At 37.7% G+C, this 17,416-nt stretch overlaps 1 protein-coding gene across 1 annotated transcript in view; it reads left to right on the top strand.

The window, feature by feature from the left end:
• KCNH7 (potassium voltage-gated channel subfamily H member 7) overlaps positions 1-17,416 on the top strand; it is a 384,158-nt gene that overhangs the window by 265,474 nt on the left and 101,268 nt on the right. Inside the window, exon 6 of the mRNA XM_019554564.1 lies at positions 1,306-1,520. Coding sequence (XP_019410109.1) covers positions 1,306-1,520 — 215 coding nt within the window. The remainder of the gene's footprint in view (positions 1-1,305; positions 1,521-17,416) is intronic.

Below are 17,416 nucleotides of genomic sequence, written 5' to 3' on the forward strand. Positions count from 1 at the left end.
TACAGGGTATAGCCCTCTATACCTGTGGTCCAGTCATGGGTGGAGTCCCACTAGGTCTCCGTTATCCCAATGACATCATAATTCTTTGCACTGAGCAGGAGGATGAGTTGAAGGATTTCTGAGTTCTAGTCTGTGGGAAGTGGGAGAGATGGGTTGAAATTCTCTCTAAATCCCTAGGATCTAGGAGCCATATCTATAGGGAAGGTCGTCCAGAGACATTACTGTGGTTTAACTGTAGACTAGGCTTTTTTTAATTACCCACGCTCTATGTACAGAGTGCCCAGGGCCTATGCTTGAACCATTTTTGCTATACCAAAGTCTCCCCATTGTCTGTTTCAAGAACCTAAAAGTCTAACCTGTTCATTCTCAATTACCCTGCAGAGACAGCTCATCAAAGGTTAGACAGGGCTATGCCCAAATAAAGGCATATACTGAGACATTTCAATACTGGCCTTGGAATCTATATGCAAATAAGGACATAAGAGACATTAAATATCACAATGGATGTATCATAGCCATGGTCCTGGATATCATGTTTATTAATTAAACTAGGAAATGAAGACAGACACAAGTTATAAAATGCCTTAGTGAAATGAATAAATAAAAGTTCTTAGTACAATCACACTAACCTTTTCTTTTAAAAATTGTGCCATTTCCCTCTCTCTCCATTATAATTACCTGTGAATAGATGACTAATAGCTTTTTACCATGTCTGTGCTCAGTTAATTGACTGCTGTTTAAAATACAACAGTTGAAAGGAGAGCAAATATTCAAATAATGTTATTTAATTCACCAAAGTGCTTTTGGAATTTGTGATCTTACAGACAAAAGCTACAACATATGTGTGTGCCTAGTGAGTATCCAACTAGTGAGATATGAATGACCCCATGACTTGGGTGTTCAGAAGGTCAAACGAATGAAAACTGAATACTTATGAGCATCCAGTTAGCACAGGCATCCCTGTACAAGTATACTTATATTGTGATGTAGTGCACCAAGCAGGTTCAAAACTCTTATGGAGAGATATACACAGCTTCCATCAACTTTACTATTCATTGTCTCTATATGTATTACTGTAAGGTGTGTGGTGGGATAGCAGGGAAGTAATTGTGTACACATGTAATAGCAAAACTTTAATAGTTAGTTTTTATCCAGACCATTTCTAATATAAACAAATTGTATAGTAAAATAGTATAAAATATACTATTTTAAAAACATATTTCTGTGATATATCACTTAAGCATTGTGGACATTTTCTTTATTTCTCTCCATTTGTCAAGTATTAAGTACAATTTCCCATTTTAGGGCCTTTCAATCATATCAAGTCAAGTCTACTGGGATCCACATCAGATTCAAATCTCAACAAATACAGCACCATCAACAAAATTCCTCAACTCACCCTGAACTTTTCAGATATCAAACCTGAAAAAAAATCTTCATCTCCTCCTTCTTCAGAGAAAACAATTATTGCACCTAAGGTGAAAGAGAGAACGCACAATGTGACAGAGAAGGTTACCCAGGTAAGCTGGTTTACAACATTTTCCCCCAGAATTCCTACTTTCTATTTTACTTCTATAAAATTTATTTTTCACATTATCAACATACGCAACAGTTTGTTACCCTGTTCATCCTGAAATCTTGCTAAAGCTGAATGATTTACATAGTCCTCAAGCATTGTGCTTAACAAGCTTTGTACTCTGTAAGTTTCTTTATTTCTAGGTGTGATGGTCTAGAAGAGTGGTGTCTAATGTATAGCCTGTGGCCCAGATGTGCCATACAGAGCTGTTCTATCCAGCCCACTGGCCTAATGGCAGGGTACCAGAAATTGGGTGGTGATGTTAGGGGGTTGTGACCTACCAGAGATTTCTGATCTCCTAGGCCCCAATGGACGTTGCCATCAGTAGCATGGGCACAAGAGAGGGCTGTACAGATAAAGCCTGCACTTGCCCCTCCACCCCCAGATCCTCACTGCTGCTGTCCCCAGAGCTCCCACTGCTGCTGGCCCTGAGCCTTATTACTGCTGCCTCTGCAGTCCCACTGCCACCACCATTGGATACACTGCAGCTTCCGCTGTTCCCATCGATCCGGCCTGAGAAGAATCCCAAGGTCCAAATCCAGCCCTGGAGGATCCCTGAGGTCAGGATCCAGCCTGGAACCATGGGATGAGTTTGACACCTCTGGTCTAGAAAATGTATTGCTATTGCTGAATTGTCCAAAAATGCTCTATTTTTCTCCAAAATGTAATAAATTGTGAAAACCTCTTCAGTGATTTACAGTACAAAGATGACTGGTCATAGTCTGCTGTTTACAATGTTTGGTGATTTAATTTATCGTAATCCAATGCCAGCAATACTCTGTGGCTGCATCTACATGAGATGCTGACTGCACAGTCGTTATTTAGTTTATAAACAATTTATAAACAACTTAGTATTGTTTATACAAGTTACTGAATAGTCACACAAACGCACAGCTTTTTTGTGATGCTGAAAATGCCTACTAAATTAATCTTCTCAAGAAACTTAGGCAGAGAAACACCTAATTTATAGATCCTTAGTAGATTTAGGAACAATCTAGGCCCCTAGTTGCTTATTCTTGTCAAAACTGTGCAATTCTGAGGATATGCAGAGATGTCATTTTAGGCACATAGGAAACGTTAAAGTAAAAAATTAAGGCATTTAGATCCTTGGGGTCAGGTGACAGCTGAGTGAGACTTTCAGAATTTTTTTCCACACACACCTAAGGTGCATTTAGATCCCACTTAAGTTACTTAAGTGCTGCTTAGCATCTGGCCCTAGAGATATAGGCAAATTATTCAAGACCTGATTCAATGCTCGCTGAAATCAGTAAAAGTCTTTCCAGTGTCTTTCATATATATACTGAAGATTGTAATTTGTATTCCATCAGCACCTACATATTATTGTGACCAAGAGCCCAGTGTGCTAAGTGATGAACAAAATAGCCAAGTGTGCTAAGCGATGAACAGAAAATAATAGAGAGCTGACCATTTCAGTAATTACAGGGCCAGACCCTAACACTTATCCAATGAAAGATTACTAAGGTGAGAACATCTTTTTATAAACATTCATAGGGCTATTAATGGCCTAGGGAGGATCTCATCTAAGATAGCCTTTCACTGTATACTGACCTGTTTTCTTCTCTCAACTAAATTAAAGTCTATTTACACTGTTGCCATACCAGACAGTTTCCATGCTCCTCATTCCCCTCGATGAGAATATAAAGAAACATGTTGTCCATTCTACAGAAGAAACAGATAAAAGAAATGTATGAGTTCTATCTTAAGATCAGTTTGTGTCTAAAAAGTAATTGGATTTTTATCTTTCATATATTTCCACTCAGATAGCTAACGTGAACCTACAACCATTGTACTTTCCTTCTTGGCTAGGTGTGAAACATTTAATGTCTTCCAGATGCATTTTGACATATTTTAAATTATTCAGACTTGTTATACATAGAAATCTTTTTACGGCTAATACAGCAAAAAGTCAAATTCCATTAAAAAAACCTAGTTTTTATAAGGTACATAGGCACAAGCCAAGCTCGACTGACTTTTTGGAGGGGCTAATTAGTGCCTACATGTTCAGTTTCTATGGCTAATGATTTTGTTATGGCTAGAGGTTTTTGCTTTATTTTTTTTTAATTTTCACTTATCCCCCAAACAATGTAGATATTATGAGAGGTCCAATAGAAATGGCTCAGCTCAGCTCGACCTGTCTGGAACATTGATACTCAGTACACTTAAAATTAAACTTGAAATGTTTTGTGAAATCTGAACACTTCACAGAACACTTCCAACTTAATTTGGTGTTAGGTTATGCCTCTATTAACTTGGTGGCTTCTAAGAACTCTATTATACAGTTTTCAGGGTGAAATTAATATAACAAGCATTAAAAATCTATCATTTGCCATAACCACAGGGAATTCAAGGGATGAACAACTATTCCTTTCTCCATTATTGCTTTCACTTTCCAGTCTTTTCCCTTATTTCTGATGCCTAAACTACATAACTAGGTGCAGGACCAAATGTTCAGTGAGAGTAAAACAGATGTAGCTCCACTGAAGTCAGTATTACTAGACCTATTTAGACAAGCTTTACGTCAAGCCAATAAACTAGATAACACTCTTTGGGAGACAGCTTCATTTCATACATGAGCAAATTTAATTTAGGTCCACATATACCAACACCACTACAGTTCATGAAAAAATGAATCTTGACTTTAGTTTTAGGAGTAAAATTTTCAAAAATTAATTTGACTGGGTTTTTCAGAAGTGTTGACATACCTAACTCAGCTTAATGTAATGGATGTTAGGTGTGTTGACACTTTTGAAAATCCCACTAGGTATCTATCTGCTTGTTAAAAAGCATAAATTCCTTTGTAAATCAGGTTCTACACTTCTTCCCATTTTGTGCTCTGGTAAATGCAGCAGATTATCAGGTTTCTAGACCAGCAAAGAAGCATCCATGGGAGGTTTGAACATAGTGGAGAGATGAACAATAGGATACAGAAAAAATGGCACAAAAGATAATGAGTCAAATATATGCTTAAATTGGGAAGCCCTTTTGTATTTTGTTCAGGATTAAAGTATATCAAACAACTCCATAAAGAAAGAAGAGCCAGTTAAGGTAAAGGATGCAAAAATAAATGGGTATAAACTGCCTGAGAATGCTTTAGGCTGCAAATAAGAAAAAGGTTTCTACCCATCACAGAAGTGAGGATCTGCAATCAGATGCTAACAAAAGTAGCGATAGCAGGAAACCTAAACGGTTTGGCTTGAGGTTCAGAAACACATAACATAGTCACCCGAAATTGTAGTGGGCTAGTCTCAATTACTGAAGGTCCTCTCCAGCACTATGTTCTACTGTTCCTAACTCTGATCCTTCTTTCTCTTCGCACTTCAATATCTCTCTTCCTTCATTTCTCCTTTTTTCATTACTGAAAAAGCTGCTTTCTGAGATATTGATTACTTTATCTGCTTTCTGTGTCTGTAAACCAGTGCCATACAGGAATGTTACCTACCCGTGCACTGTCCTGAGCAGGACAACCTTGCTCTGTGGAGTCTGGGATTTGATGCACTGCCAACAGTAAGACTTGTAGCAATAGTGTAAGTCACAAGACAGAATGAGCTCCTTTTCCCAAAATTACCTAGAGCAGGGGCAGCGAGCCTGCAGCACAGGTGCCACAAGTAACCTCTGTGTGTGGCATGTGACAGCCCTGGGGAGAGGGCAGGCAGCACAGCAACAGATAGGGCTGGGGTTAGAAAGCATAATGGTAACTAAAGCAGGGAGTACAGGGCAGGAAGCAGAAAACAGAGCTTCAGATTGGTCCAGGGAAGGTGATCAGAATTGGGGAGGGTGCAAGGCCTAATTTGTGGCATTCCTATGAAAAAGCTTGGCCCCCACTGACTAGACAAAAGATGGGAAATAGTTCCATCATTTTCTATCATATTCTTAGGCTGCATCCAGGCACGTGCAGGGAATGAAAACAAGGAAAAAAGGAAAAGTGGGGTGGAACAGACAGAGTAGGGTAGAAAGAAGGAAAACGTGATGTAATGGGAAATAATGTTGCTTTTTAAAGAACAACATAGGCCAGAGGAAAAAAAAGGATGAAAGAAGTTTAACAGAAAGTGAGAAAAGGGAGTGTTTTAGCAAGCAAATGGGAAGAAGGAATAAATATTAACACAACAGTACAGAAAAGCAAGATACGGGAAAGAGGAAAATAACTATATATAGCATTTTCCAACTCCTAAATATTAAAGACATAGAACTGGACTCGATGATCTCCTGAGGCCCCTTCCATCCCTAATGTCTATGAAATCTGTAAAACATAATGCCTAATGATAGCACTAAAAATGCTGTTTATGCCTCTGCTAGATGTACAAACTGGCACAATACTGGAAATATCTAAGGAGAAAAAGGGATCTTAGAAGTACTAGAACTAACACTAGTACAAGGTGTTGAAGGAAAAAATAAGGGCAGAGATGCCAACAAGTAATTAAGTAGTATAATGGTTGGAATGTAAGATGTAGATGGGCAACAATATGGATGTAAACTCTACCAATCTATATTGACAGAATTATTGTAGAATATTGTGGAAGAGAGAATATATTCCAGCATGTGTTTTAAATTAATCTATTCAGAAAAGGCCAGATTATAAAGCACTTACTTTCATTTCCAAGCACCTCACTCCATGTAAAGTACCACTGACTTAGTAAGTGTATTCACAGAATAATATACTGCCAAAGATAAATAAGAGTATTATAATCTAGGTCAAAGTAGGATGTTGCTCAGTTTTTGTGGCAGGGTGCCAGACTCTTGTTCTAAGTGATCAGATGCCCATAATTTCCGTGAACCTTTACACTTTGAAGTTTCTTTCCATGTTCTTTACCATGAAAACATGCCTTTTATAATGTACAGTAGGTGCTATACACATTTCAACCATCATTTTCTCTGGATGTACCTGTGTGTGTGACACCCTGAAACTTCCTAGGACAAATGGACAGCACAGCTATTTTGTCTGACAGCCCTTTCTGAAAAATTGGTAGTGTCATATTTCACTGTAGATACCTCTCACCCTAATTAGATTTTTGGTAGCACTCTCTCTTACTGTGATTTCTTATTTTTTGCATTATACTTTCCAGAAGTGCTAAACTAGATTGTCCCTGGAAGACAGAATCCACTAGATAGATAGATAGATAGATAGATAGATAGATAGATAGATAGATTCCTTTTTATTCATCTTTTGTGACAATCTTTCCAAGAGAACAGACCACTTTATACACATTTTTGCACTGACAGGTTCACATAGGGCCTTGGCACTGACTGTCAGAAAGAGACAAGTCTTTCCATGGACTCAAAAAATATTAAAGTATTAAAGTAAGCAGCAAGGCAAAAAAATTGACATCAGTCCCTTAGTGTTTTTAATGAATTTCAAAAGGGGCTTCTGGACCTAAAATTCCACCCTTCCAAGGCACAACAGTAAGCAACTTCCTTGAGCTCTAAATCTCCTCATAGGCATCCAGTCACACTACCATCTGACTCCAAAGCCAAAACCAAGCTGTTAATTTGACTGTGAACAGAGTTAGACTTGAATAGGGACCATAATAAACTATATCTATGTCATACTCCGAGACAAGAGACTGTTTCTAAAATACTCATAACCTATGCTTGGTAATAAAAAACAAACCAACAATAGCAAACGATGCACATGCAAAATGAGTATCTAGCTGCATTTCATTCATAAGCGTAAAATCTGGCCCTTATTCAGCAAAGCTCAGAGCAGTTCCCAGTGCAATCATTGGGACTGCTAAAACTATCCAAGCAACTGCAGGAATTTGAAGTCTCTGATTTGTCCAAATTGCAGCTTTGAAGTGAGGCAAATATCTTTAGGTTTAAAACTTTTAAACAATACTTTTCAGAATAGTTTTGTGAGTATTCCTCTGTGTAGGAGATAAGGAAATATGTACCCAGTTTCCTGACTGATTAGATAACTGTGGACTGATTTCCTGAAATGATGATGAGCCACAACTCCTCTGAAAAAAAGGCCCTCAGTGTTCAGAAGTTCCCTGAGATGAAGTAATACATCTTGTAGGTTTGTTATAATCTTAGTCAGATTCTGTTCTGTCAGCTCCAGAAGATTAAGGAATATCCCCCAAGGCCAGTCCCAAGTGTTGATATAAAAAGAACTATTATATGATCGTGACTTCAAATTGACCTTCAGGTTTTCAGGCAAAAAGAAGACTGCTTAGCAACATCTAGGCCAGACAGGGGCATTATAAGAGCTAAAAATAAATCAAATTATTGAGCTATACATTTTCAGCACTCTGATTCAGCTGACACACTGCACTGTTAACAGCACCATACAGTAACTCGCACACAAACCACATTGCCAGCATGTTACTTTTCTAACACAAACTGGCTAAACTAAGGGGGAACAAAACTCTTGCTATGCTTTCCTACTATACAGTGCAAATACTGCTGTTGAGATTGCTTTTTCCTAGTTACTATATGGAGCATATCTCCCACTCAGATCCTCCTAAACTGTGAATCTTCTTGTTTTTATCAGTGACTATCTTAAGTATAATGTCCCTCTGGTTTGCTCTAAGTACAATAATTTTAGTCAGTAACTTGATGCAACAAAAATTCATCTTTAAAAAGAAATACATAGTTACATAACTACATTTCATAATTGCTATACATGACATAATTACATAAATAGTATAAGTGCATGTAATTGCACAATCATTTGGAAGTATAATTATATGAGGAGAACATGGGAAATAGCTGTTCGTAGGGGAAGGAGCTTTACAAAGCTGGTAATACCAGTACAAATCAGAAGTCCAATTTTTCTGTTTTGCACATTGTGCAAATCATTCATACCCATGTAAACCTGTCACCAGATCTAAAAGGTGCACTCACTTTGCACAAAATTGAATGACTACACAAGGTGCCAACGTGCTGGAGAATCAGGCTCATTTTTTATAGAATATTTTTATCCATTTAATGTTATGATCTATGGAATTAGAGGAAAAAAGGTGTTCCTTGAGATATAAAATCACCAGTAGATTTATTCCTCAAAGACCTTATAATAGCATTCAATACAATGATGTTTAAATGCTTTTTCTGAGAGTTTGTTTTCTACAAGGCACCTTTCTTCCAGGTCACTCGCTTTTTTCTTAAGTGTCAGTATTACATGGGATCTGAACTTCTGCACTGCTGTATCATGATACAAGGCATACAGCGATTGTGCTACTTTCAGAGAGCCCAGCTGCTTTGAAGTATGGGATCCCAGTCTGTATCTCCATTCATTCATTGCCCTTCCTTCAGGTCCAGTCTTTCCAGTCATATTCTTCCAGCCCCCTGCTGACTTAGCAAGGAGTATCTAGCATCCTGTATGAAATTTAAATATAAGTAATTAATTTCATTCTAAAGGGAATGAGCAGCCTATTCACTGTTACTCTCCTGAGCTGAATAATAATCAGTGATCTGCTCTGTGAGGTTGACCTTGAATATTATCAGCACTGTATCACTTCTCACAGGGAATCATTCTTTTCTCAGTTCTAATATATAGAGAAAAACACAACAAGTGTGTTTCTATTAATTTCTGTAGACATTGGGTCTTGTGTTACAATTTGCTTCAAGCAAGGATATATTTTTGCCCCAGTTAATGTTTTGGGGATATGAGAATAGATCTTCCTGCTTTAAATCAAAACACACTATCATTAGAACTATGCCAGTAATCCAACACTGTAGACTGTATCCAAGTACATATTTACTCCCTGCTCATAATATTGTTCCCAGTTAAGAATATTGAATGTTCAGCTGATATATTAGTCTCCCAATATTGATTGCAAGGAATGTGAGTTTTTATAGTTTAATCCTAACTAAGACACACACTGGGCTCATCTACACATTCATTAATGTGCAGTAGCTACTACACATTTAGTTTAATACTTGCTTAATGAAGTACTAACTAAATGGGCAGTAACTACACTTACTAGGGCTGTGCCAAGCTTCGATCCCTGATTCAATCTGGCGGAGATTCGGCCGGATTAAGTAGCTGAAACTCCAAATCTGAATCAAATCAGAGGACCCTTTAATCTCTTCAAATTGAATCGGAACCCTCCAAATCAATTCGGAGAGATTCAGAAAAATTTGGTGATTTGGACATAGACACAGCTTTAAAAGTTTTTTCTACATACCTCACAGTACCAGGCATGGCTCATGAATGCTGCCATGCTGGGGCAGAAGAAGCATCTCATAGGAGCATGGGGGGGTCCCCAGCACCCTTGGCAGCAGACCTGGAAGGAGACCAGAAGCACCCCCTGTGCCTCCCCGGCTCAGCAACTGGTGCCTCCTGGGTCTGGGGGGGGGCACCTCACGTCCCTCTACGGCCAGTTGCCAAGCAGGGGGGACATGGAGGGGGGGCCTTGCATACTCCCTGGAGGACCTGGAAGTGAACCAGAAGTACTTCTGGTCCACTTTCGGGTTTGCCGCCAAGCATATGGAGGGGGCCCCCACACTCCTGTGGGGCATTCCATCCATCCCAGCATTGCAGCATTCACAAGCCATGCTGGTACCTCGAAGTATGTAGAAAAAACTTTTAAAGCTGTGTCTATGTCTGAATCACTAATTCTCCAAACCAGCATCGAATCTTCAGATTGGGATTCAGCTGAATCGAATCAAGGACAGTGGTCCGAATCTATGAATCAAATCACTGTCCCTGATTCAGGCTGAATCCAAACCAAATAGGGCCCACTTCGTACACCCCTTAACAATTACTGTGCAGTAGCACCAGTGCATGGGTTTTTTGTGATGCTTACTGCACAGTAGTCTAATAATACTGTGTAGTAGTGTATTAGCATGGTTTTTACCTAATACGCTATTGCTCAGTGTTATTAAGCTACTGTACAGTGTCTCATATAGATACGCCCACTGAAAGGTTGATGGGCAAACAATTAAATTTTTACAAAAAAAGAATTAAGTTCCCATTCAGTCCCAGGAAGAAAAAACTGTAATCATGCCAAGTAAACAAGCAAAAGTTCCAGAGATTTGCAAGTGATGAGGTACTGCTGATAACTGAGACACAGCCATCTTCAGCTACTAATTAAGAAGCAGGTAGTCTGAGGCACAAAAAGGAGCAGCTGGGCCAGAACTAGGATAAGATTTTTGGGGGGCTAGATGATTTTATTCCTCTTTTGGAGAAGTAAAACTTGTTGGTTGCCTAGCATTGCTATCTGAGAATTAGAAATAAAAGGAAAAGTTCAGGGATTAATAAACATAGTCACCACAATGTGTTGTATGAAAGCCTTCTAGCTTTCTTCTTTCAGACTTCCTGAAAATTAGGAATGATGAAATGATGAAAAATCCAGCCAAAGCAGCACATTTCTTTTGTCCATATCTCACTTACCGGGCAGTTGTTAATCTTAGCCTTTTACAAGTAACAGGGTCATTAGAGAAGTAGGGTTCCAGTGCATTCCGTTTCAGAGAGAGTATTTTTTTAAAGAAAGGAAAAGAAAAGCACAACAGGGGAAAAAATCCCAAACAGGTTATATGAATTCAGTAATCAATCAAAGTATCATTGAATTTTAAGGGCTGCACTCAAGATACAGAGTGCTAGTTAAAACCACTCAGTAAAAAGATTTTGTTGAGAGTTATGGAAGGTGGAGACTAATAGTCCGCTAATTAATGAGCACAACATAAAAATATCTCTAAATGTAGTTTAGAAAGAACGGTTGGTGTGAAGCTAAGGTGCAAGACATGCTTTTTTATGAAAAGAAGGATAATTATGAAAACATTGTTAGTAACAATTCCTATAAAATGTATATGAAGATCTAGTTACGACTCTCAACCCTGGAATAAAACATATAACTTTCTCTTTCCAATATCAGAGGAGTCAGTTATCATCTTACATATCATTGTCTTCAGCGTATTTCTCCTAGACACCTGAAAAAGTTCTTTCACTGTGACATGTAGCTGAATTTGTCTTCAAAATATATCAGTTACATCCTCAAGATAAGATTACATTCAAGGAGTTGTCAATTTATAACACAACTTAAGGTGACCTTTTTCAAGGGACAAGAATAGCAAACTCCATTCACTTCTTAGAGTTTCAGAACAGCAGAAATTCCCTGTGCCTGAAGATGGGTGACTGCACCCAAAAGCTTGCTAAGAACTTTTTTCCAACTACTCAGCTTGTCTAATAATTTTTATCACATCTACTCAAAGAACCTTGCCTATTCTTTTCAGTAGACACCTTGGAAACTTACATATACTTCTATATGAATTTAAACCAATCAGCGTGGGTAGAAATGTAGTTTCTTTAGAAAAAATGTTTTGGTGGTTGATGTCAGAAAAATAACAATGAGATGGGAAGGAAACATTTATTTGCTTCTTTATCTTCCATCTTTCCTTTCTGAAATTTAAGCCCTTATCTTGTGTAAATATGACCTGTTCTCAAAAATAGCTTGAATCTGTAGAGAAGAAGCCTGCTTGGAACAATATTCTATGGTTCTTGAAATAACCCTGGGGGCATTTACACATACAATTACTTTGAAGCAATAAACACTGGAGTATTTTAAGCCAGAGTAAATTACTCCTGCGTATAACATCTACATGTGCACCTGGGACAACAGAAATTTGAGCCAGGGCAGAGCAGTTTACACCAGGGTTGGTCCTGCCCTGCTCTACCCCAGGCTCTGGGTGGCGGCATTTGACAGCAGAGGGGCTGACTGGGGCATGAGTGCTGAAAGTGTGGAGTCATGTGGCTAGGCAACAGCGGAGAGTCTGACCCCCTGCTGGCTGGGCTGACTAGGTGCAATTTACACCTACCATCAGCATCTACATGTGCATTTAATCACAGTTAATTATTCCACTGTAAGATAGCATTGTCCCCAACAGTATTATCTTATAGCAGTGTTAGTTGTTTGTTTTGGTCTAATAGTGTTGCATATGTAGATGGTAATGCTTTACTCTGGAGTTAATTAATCTACTCTTTAGTTGAGTACATGTGTAGCTGTGGCCAATGTGAAATAAAAGACTTGATACAAGTTATTGTCATATCCATAGCTATACAATGCTCTTATGTTCAGTTAGGCACGGTTTCATTGGGTGACATGGGTGCAAGCTAAAGAGCACTGTAACTATACAAATTATATAACTAATGATCTATTCAAGAGCTTAGAAATTGTAATACAATAGTCCTATATAGCCAAAAACAAAATAACCCGTAACAGGAGCAGAGCATGCAGCCAAACACTACCCCGGTCAAATAGACCACTATTTTTTTCATTACAGCTGTTACAAGACAAACAAAAGCCATGTTCTAGGAAGTACTCAGCTGTGTTCTTCTATGTGTTTTTAATGCCCTATAGCCATCTCTTTAATCTACTGCAATACCTAAGAGATTCATATATCTCCTTGGTAAATGTCATAAATAAATGTCTCCGTTTTCCTCTGAGTTTAAGCTTCATTCAGTATAGGGGATGAGACAGATCCCACAAGGAGTCACTTATAGCTCTCTGATTCAGTTTCAGCATTATAGTAGTAGCTAAAGGGAACTATTACCAGTAGGAAATCAGCATAATGGAGTTCTACCATTTTATTTTCATGTTCCTTCACTCCACAGGCATTGTTCCTATGTTCAGAAAAAATTGAGGAGTGGCTTGTGCATGAACCAGTCATTGTATGCACATAGCAAATTCCCCTATTTATTTTCCATTACTATTTCCTATTGAAATCCAATTACATTGCCCTGGCAGAGTAGTGCAAAGCAACCTGGCACAGTGGTTCTCAACATTTTTAGGTACCAGGATCCATTTGAAAACATCAATGGCCAGTCTTGACCCAGGGCCCCTCACCCCAGACCTGCTACTCCCCGCCCCCAGCCCCCCAGTGTGTGGGGCAGGGAGCATGGGTGCGAGGCATGAGGGACCCCAAGCAACCCTTTGCAGGCTGGAACTCTGCCAACCTGCAAGGGAAAAGCCATGGTTTCCCACATTTGTTTCCTTTAAAGAAAAATCCATTTTTAAAGTTTGTTGATCTATTTTTTAAATTTGTTCACAACCCTTTCAAATCTGTATGTTTTTTGGCTGGCATACCAGTTTAAATGGATCTTAATGACATATAGGATTTTCCCAATATCCTAAAGAGAATATCAACAGGCACAGAATATCAGCTGTTTCTTTCTACTGACATGTCATCAACTGATCATCAACTACATTTTGAATGACTAAAAATTACAGACATAATTTAAACCTTTATTACAAATGTAGTACTTAATGGCTTGTTGCTGATTTATAAAAACTTGTTAACAGCTTTTATAACCTCTGTTTTAACATACCAGAGGTTATATCGCCAGTAGGTTAATCAATAATGCATTCTGATTTGTTGTAGCCTAAAGTGTTAAAGCACTCATCAGAAAGGCACCTTTTGGTTAATTTTTAAAAATAAAACTTTTTTTAAAAATAAAACTGACAGAACTTTTAATTCTTTTTCTGGCATTAATATTTGCTGAAAATAGATCAGTTGTTAATAACTGCTTGATTGATAATCTACAGATTATAACAAAATGTAAAGTTTAAAGTACATTCAATAAATCTATCTTCTTATAGGTGTAGCTGTGATGATGCATTACATTCTAATACAAAAGACTGAATGGCAGGAAAAGACTTCTGAGGCTTAAGATATATAAGCTCTATTTTTTAAACTGTATCTCTGAAAAAATAATATGTAGAAAATCTACTCTAAAAACACATCTTACCTTTCATTATCTGTCTTCATCATAAGGAAATGATAATGTAGAAATAATGAATTTTCTGAATTATTGCGTGTATTAGAGCTCAATGAGGCAGTTTTATTTGACAGTCGGGTGCATTAAAATGTTATTAGATCTATAATATACTCAGTGGTATATTGAATGTTTTAAAAAGACTCATGTTCTGAAACATGAATCTCACTGCCTCTGTGGCTTTCCAAGATGTTTTTGGCTAGGGAATTTATGGTGCTGTCTTAATGACAAAAAGGATTTTCACAACTATCCTAAAGAGAATATCAACAAGCATACACAACTATTTCTTTCTACTGACATGTCATCAACTGATCATCAACTACATTTTGAATGACTAAAAATTATAGCAATAATTTAAACCTTTATTGCAAATGTAGTACTTAATGGCTTGTTGCTGATTTATAAAAGCTTGTTAACAGCTTTTATAATCTCTGTTTTAACAAAACAGAGGTTATGTTGCCAGGAGGTTAATCAAAAACACATAGATACATTTATCCAGTTATCTGGATCAAGTTGGAATTTACTGAAGTTAGTGAGAATTACTTAGCTCAAAAAACTGACAGAATAATTAAAGGCTCAGTCCTGCAAGGTACTAAGCATTCTCATATGGTATCATTATTCTCACTATCCAGTGAAGGCAGTAGGATTTGAAAGTGCTCAGCATGTCAGAAGAATGGTCTATACCTTGTTGAGCTAACCCATAACTGAGATCCAATTCCTGAAAAATCTTTGATGCCCAAAATTAATAAAAGACATCAGATTTACCTAAAGAACCTTGTCTGCTTAATGCCCAGGACAACTTTTATAATTATTATCCAGTGGATGATCAAATTACTTTGATTAAAAGACTTGCCTTTGCATCGATTTCCCACAGCAGTATATTTTTGGTTGATTTGCCTGATCCCTTGATTGCGTTCCTGGGCATTTCAGTGTTCATATAAACCAGTGCACATCTACTGTACAAACACCAGCAATGCCTAGCTAGCTCTTTGTCACCCATGGGAAATTTTCTCAGAGTTAGAGCCCAATAATTGTTTAGTACAGCTGCCAACATTTCAAGCAGCATTGACTGTATGAATATAGCAGATGAGTCATGTTGCTGATAGATGCACATATGTGGTGGGTTTCAGATTTAGGCTTGTGCTTGGATCTTATATTTGTTCTCTGCTGCATTATACATTTTGGAGAAAGTGGTATTATTGCCTTGGAATTTAAATACCAGATATTCAAGTGTAATTAAATGTCCTTTAAACAGAATCATAGGAAAATGGATCTGGAAGGCACCTCTGAAGGCCATGTATTGCAACCCACTGCCTGAGGCAGGATCATCCACATCCAAACCACTCCATATCCTTGCCTAACATATTACTGAAACTACACAGTTCAATCTGACCCCAAAGCATAGCACTTTAAATAACTTGCTACAGGTAAAGCAGGGGGACAATAAGAGTAATTAAGTAATCAATGAGAGTAGTATGTTTTGAGAAAGGGGAAATAGAATTATGTTCTCTTTAAAATGGCACATATGAGAAGTTAGATTACACTGAAGTAGAGGCATGCAGGTAAAGGCTAATCTGTTACTCAGGACCATGTACAGATATCTATTCCATTTTATGCCTTGCAACCCGTAAAGCTGCAGCGTTTTTTTCTGAAAACACCCCTAAAGGAACAATAGGTCTTCAGCTAAGGAATGCTGAACAAAAGGTATCCAAGTAACTTAGGCAAGTGTATGGGTAACAAGTTATGCACCTGTACTTGTGAATCCTCAAAAAAGCTCAAGAAAAAATTGTTACAAACTACAGTATTTGGCAGCAACTTCTCTTTCCAGACCCATCAATTTAAATCTAAACTAAAGGAAGTGGGATCATTTCAGTGGACGAACGATTAGCATCAAGATATAGGTCTATTGTGAGGCTTGCAAATAGTAGTTTTGTACACATTAGCAATTTATATGGTTAAATATTAAGGTGCAGATTCTCTGTATGTTATCCTTTTTTGTCTTTTACACATCATTTTTTGCTGAACCTTCCATCCTGAAGGGTGTTCTGATTACAGTCTAACTTGCTGTCCATTATGTAAATCTTAAATACATGCTATTTAGAAATGTTTAATACAAATTGGTAGTTTGAGAGTGTTAGTTAGCCAGTAATCAGATTCTTTTCAGGTAAGATCAACAGGAAGAATATTATTAGGTAGCTAACCTTGTTGAAGATGATAGAATAGAGCCCTATGTTTTACCGTTGGTCATATGAGACAATTAATCATTCTGACAATGCTATAATAAATCATAGAAGTGACAATTCACATTCTGCACTTTATAACCCAAAATAGATAGAACGCAAGGATTTTAACATCACTTGAAAATTCAGTGGCACCAACTGAAGCTAATTTGAAACCTCACTCTACATTTATAATGAGGGCAGATTTTAAGCCAGGAACTATCCAATGCTTATGCCCAAACGTAACCTTTTTTAGGTTAATAAAAGCCTGATCTTTTTTTCTTTTTCACATTTTTATTGATCTCATTTAACAGTGTGGTCCAGAAAATTAATACCTGAAAATAACCAAAAACCCTGTTATCATGCTGCTTGGAAACTAAAACTAAAAAAATATTGGATCTCTCACAAGAGTTTATTTAATGAAATTCTAAAACAGCCTAACTCCTGAAACAGAAAAAGATTAAAATATGTTAGGATAGGAGTGAAGTCTTCCAGCCCCAGCTATCAGTAACAGATGTGTTTCAGTGCAAACAAAATAAAATCTGATGAACATGTGACTATAGTAAAAACAGATATTTCAGATCTTTCAAGTAAAGAAATATTAGGCATGTTGTTAAGGCTTTAATAGAATCTATATGTAAAGCCCTTTTTATCTGAAGTCCCAAAGAGAAGGAATATGATAGGAATAAGGCATATGCTGGCTTCCAGAAAGACAGTATCAACATGATCAAAATATGATAGCACATAATAATCATAGCACATAATAATCAATCGTGGATCCATGGGGGTATTGTTAGAACTGGGGGGCTAACAGGGTGTGCAGGGGGGTGGGGCTTGGGGCATTGGGGGTCTAACAGTGTCTGCAGAGGAATTTGGGAGGCGGGGAGTGGCAAG

The sequence above is a fragment of the Crocodylus porosus genome, unplaced genomic scaffold (assembly GCF_001723895.1).
Source record: "Crocodylus porosus isolate Cpor-Errol unplaced genomic scaffold, CroPor_comp1, whole genome shotgun sequence".
NCBI lineage: Eukaryota > Metazoa > Chordata > Crocodylia > Crocodylidae > Crocodylus > Crocodylus porosus.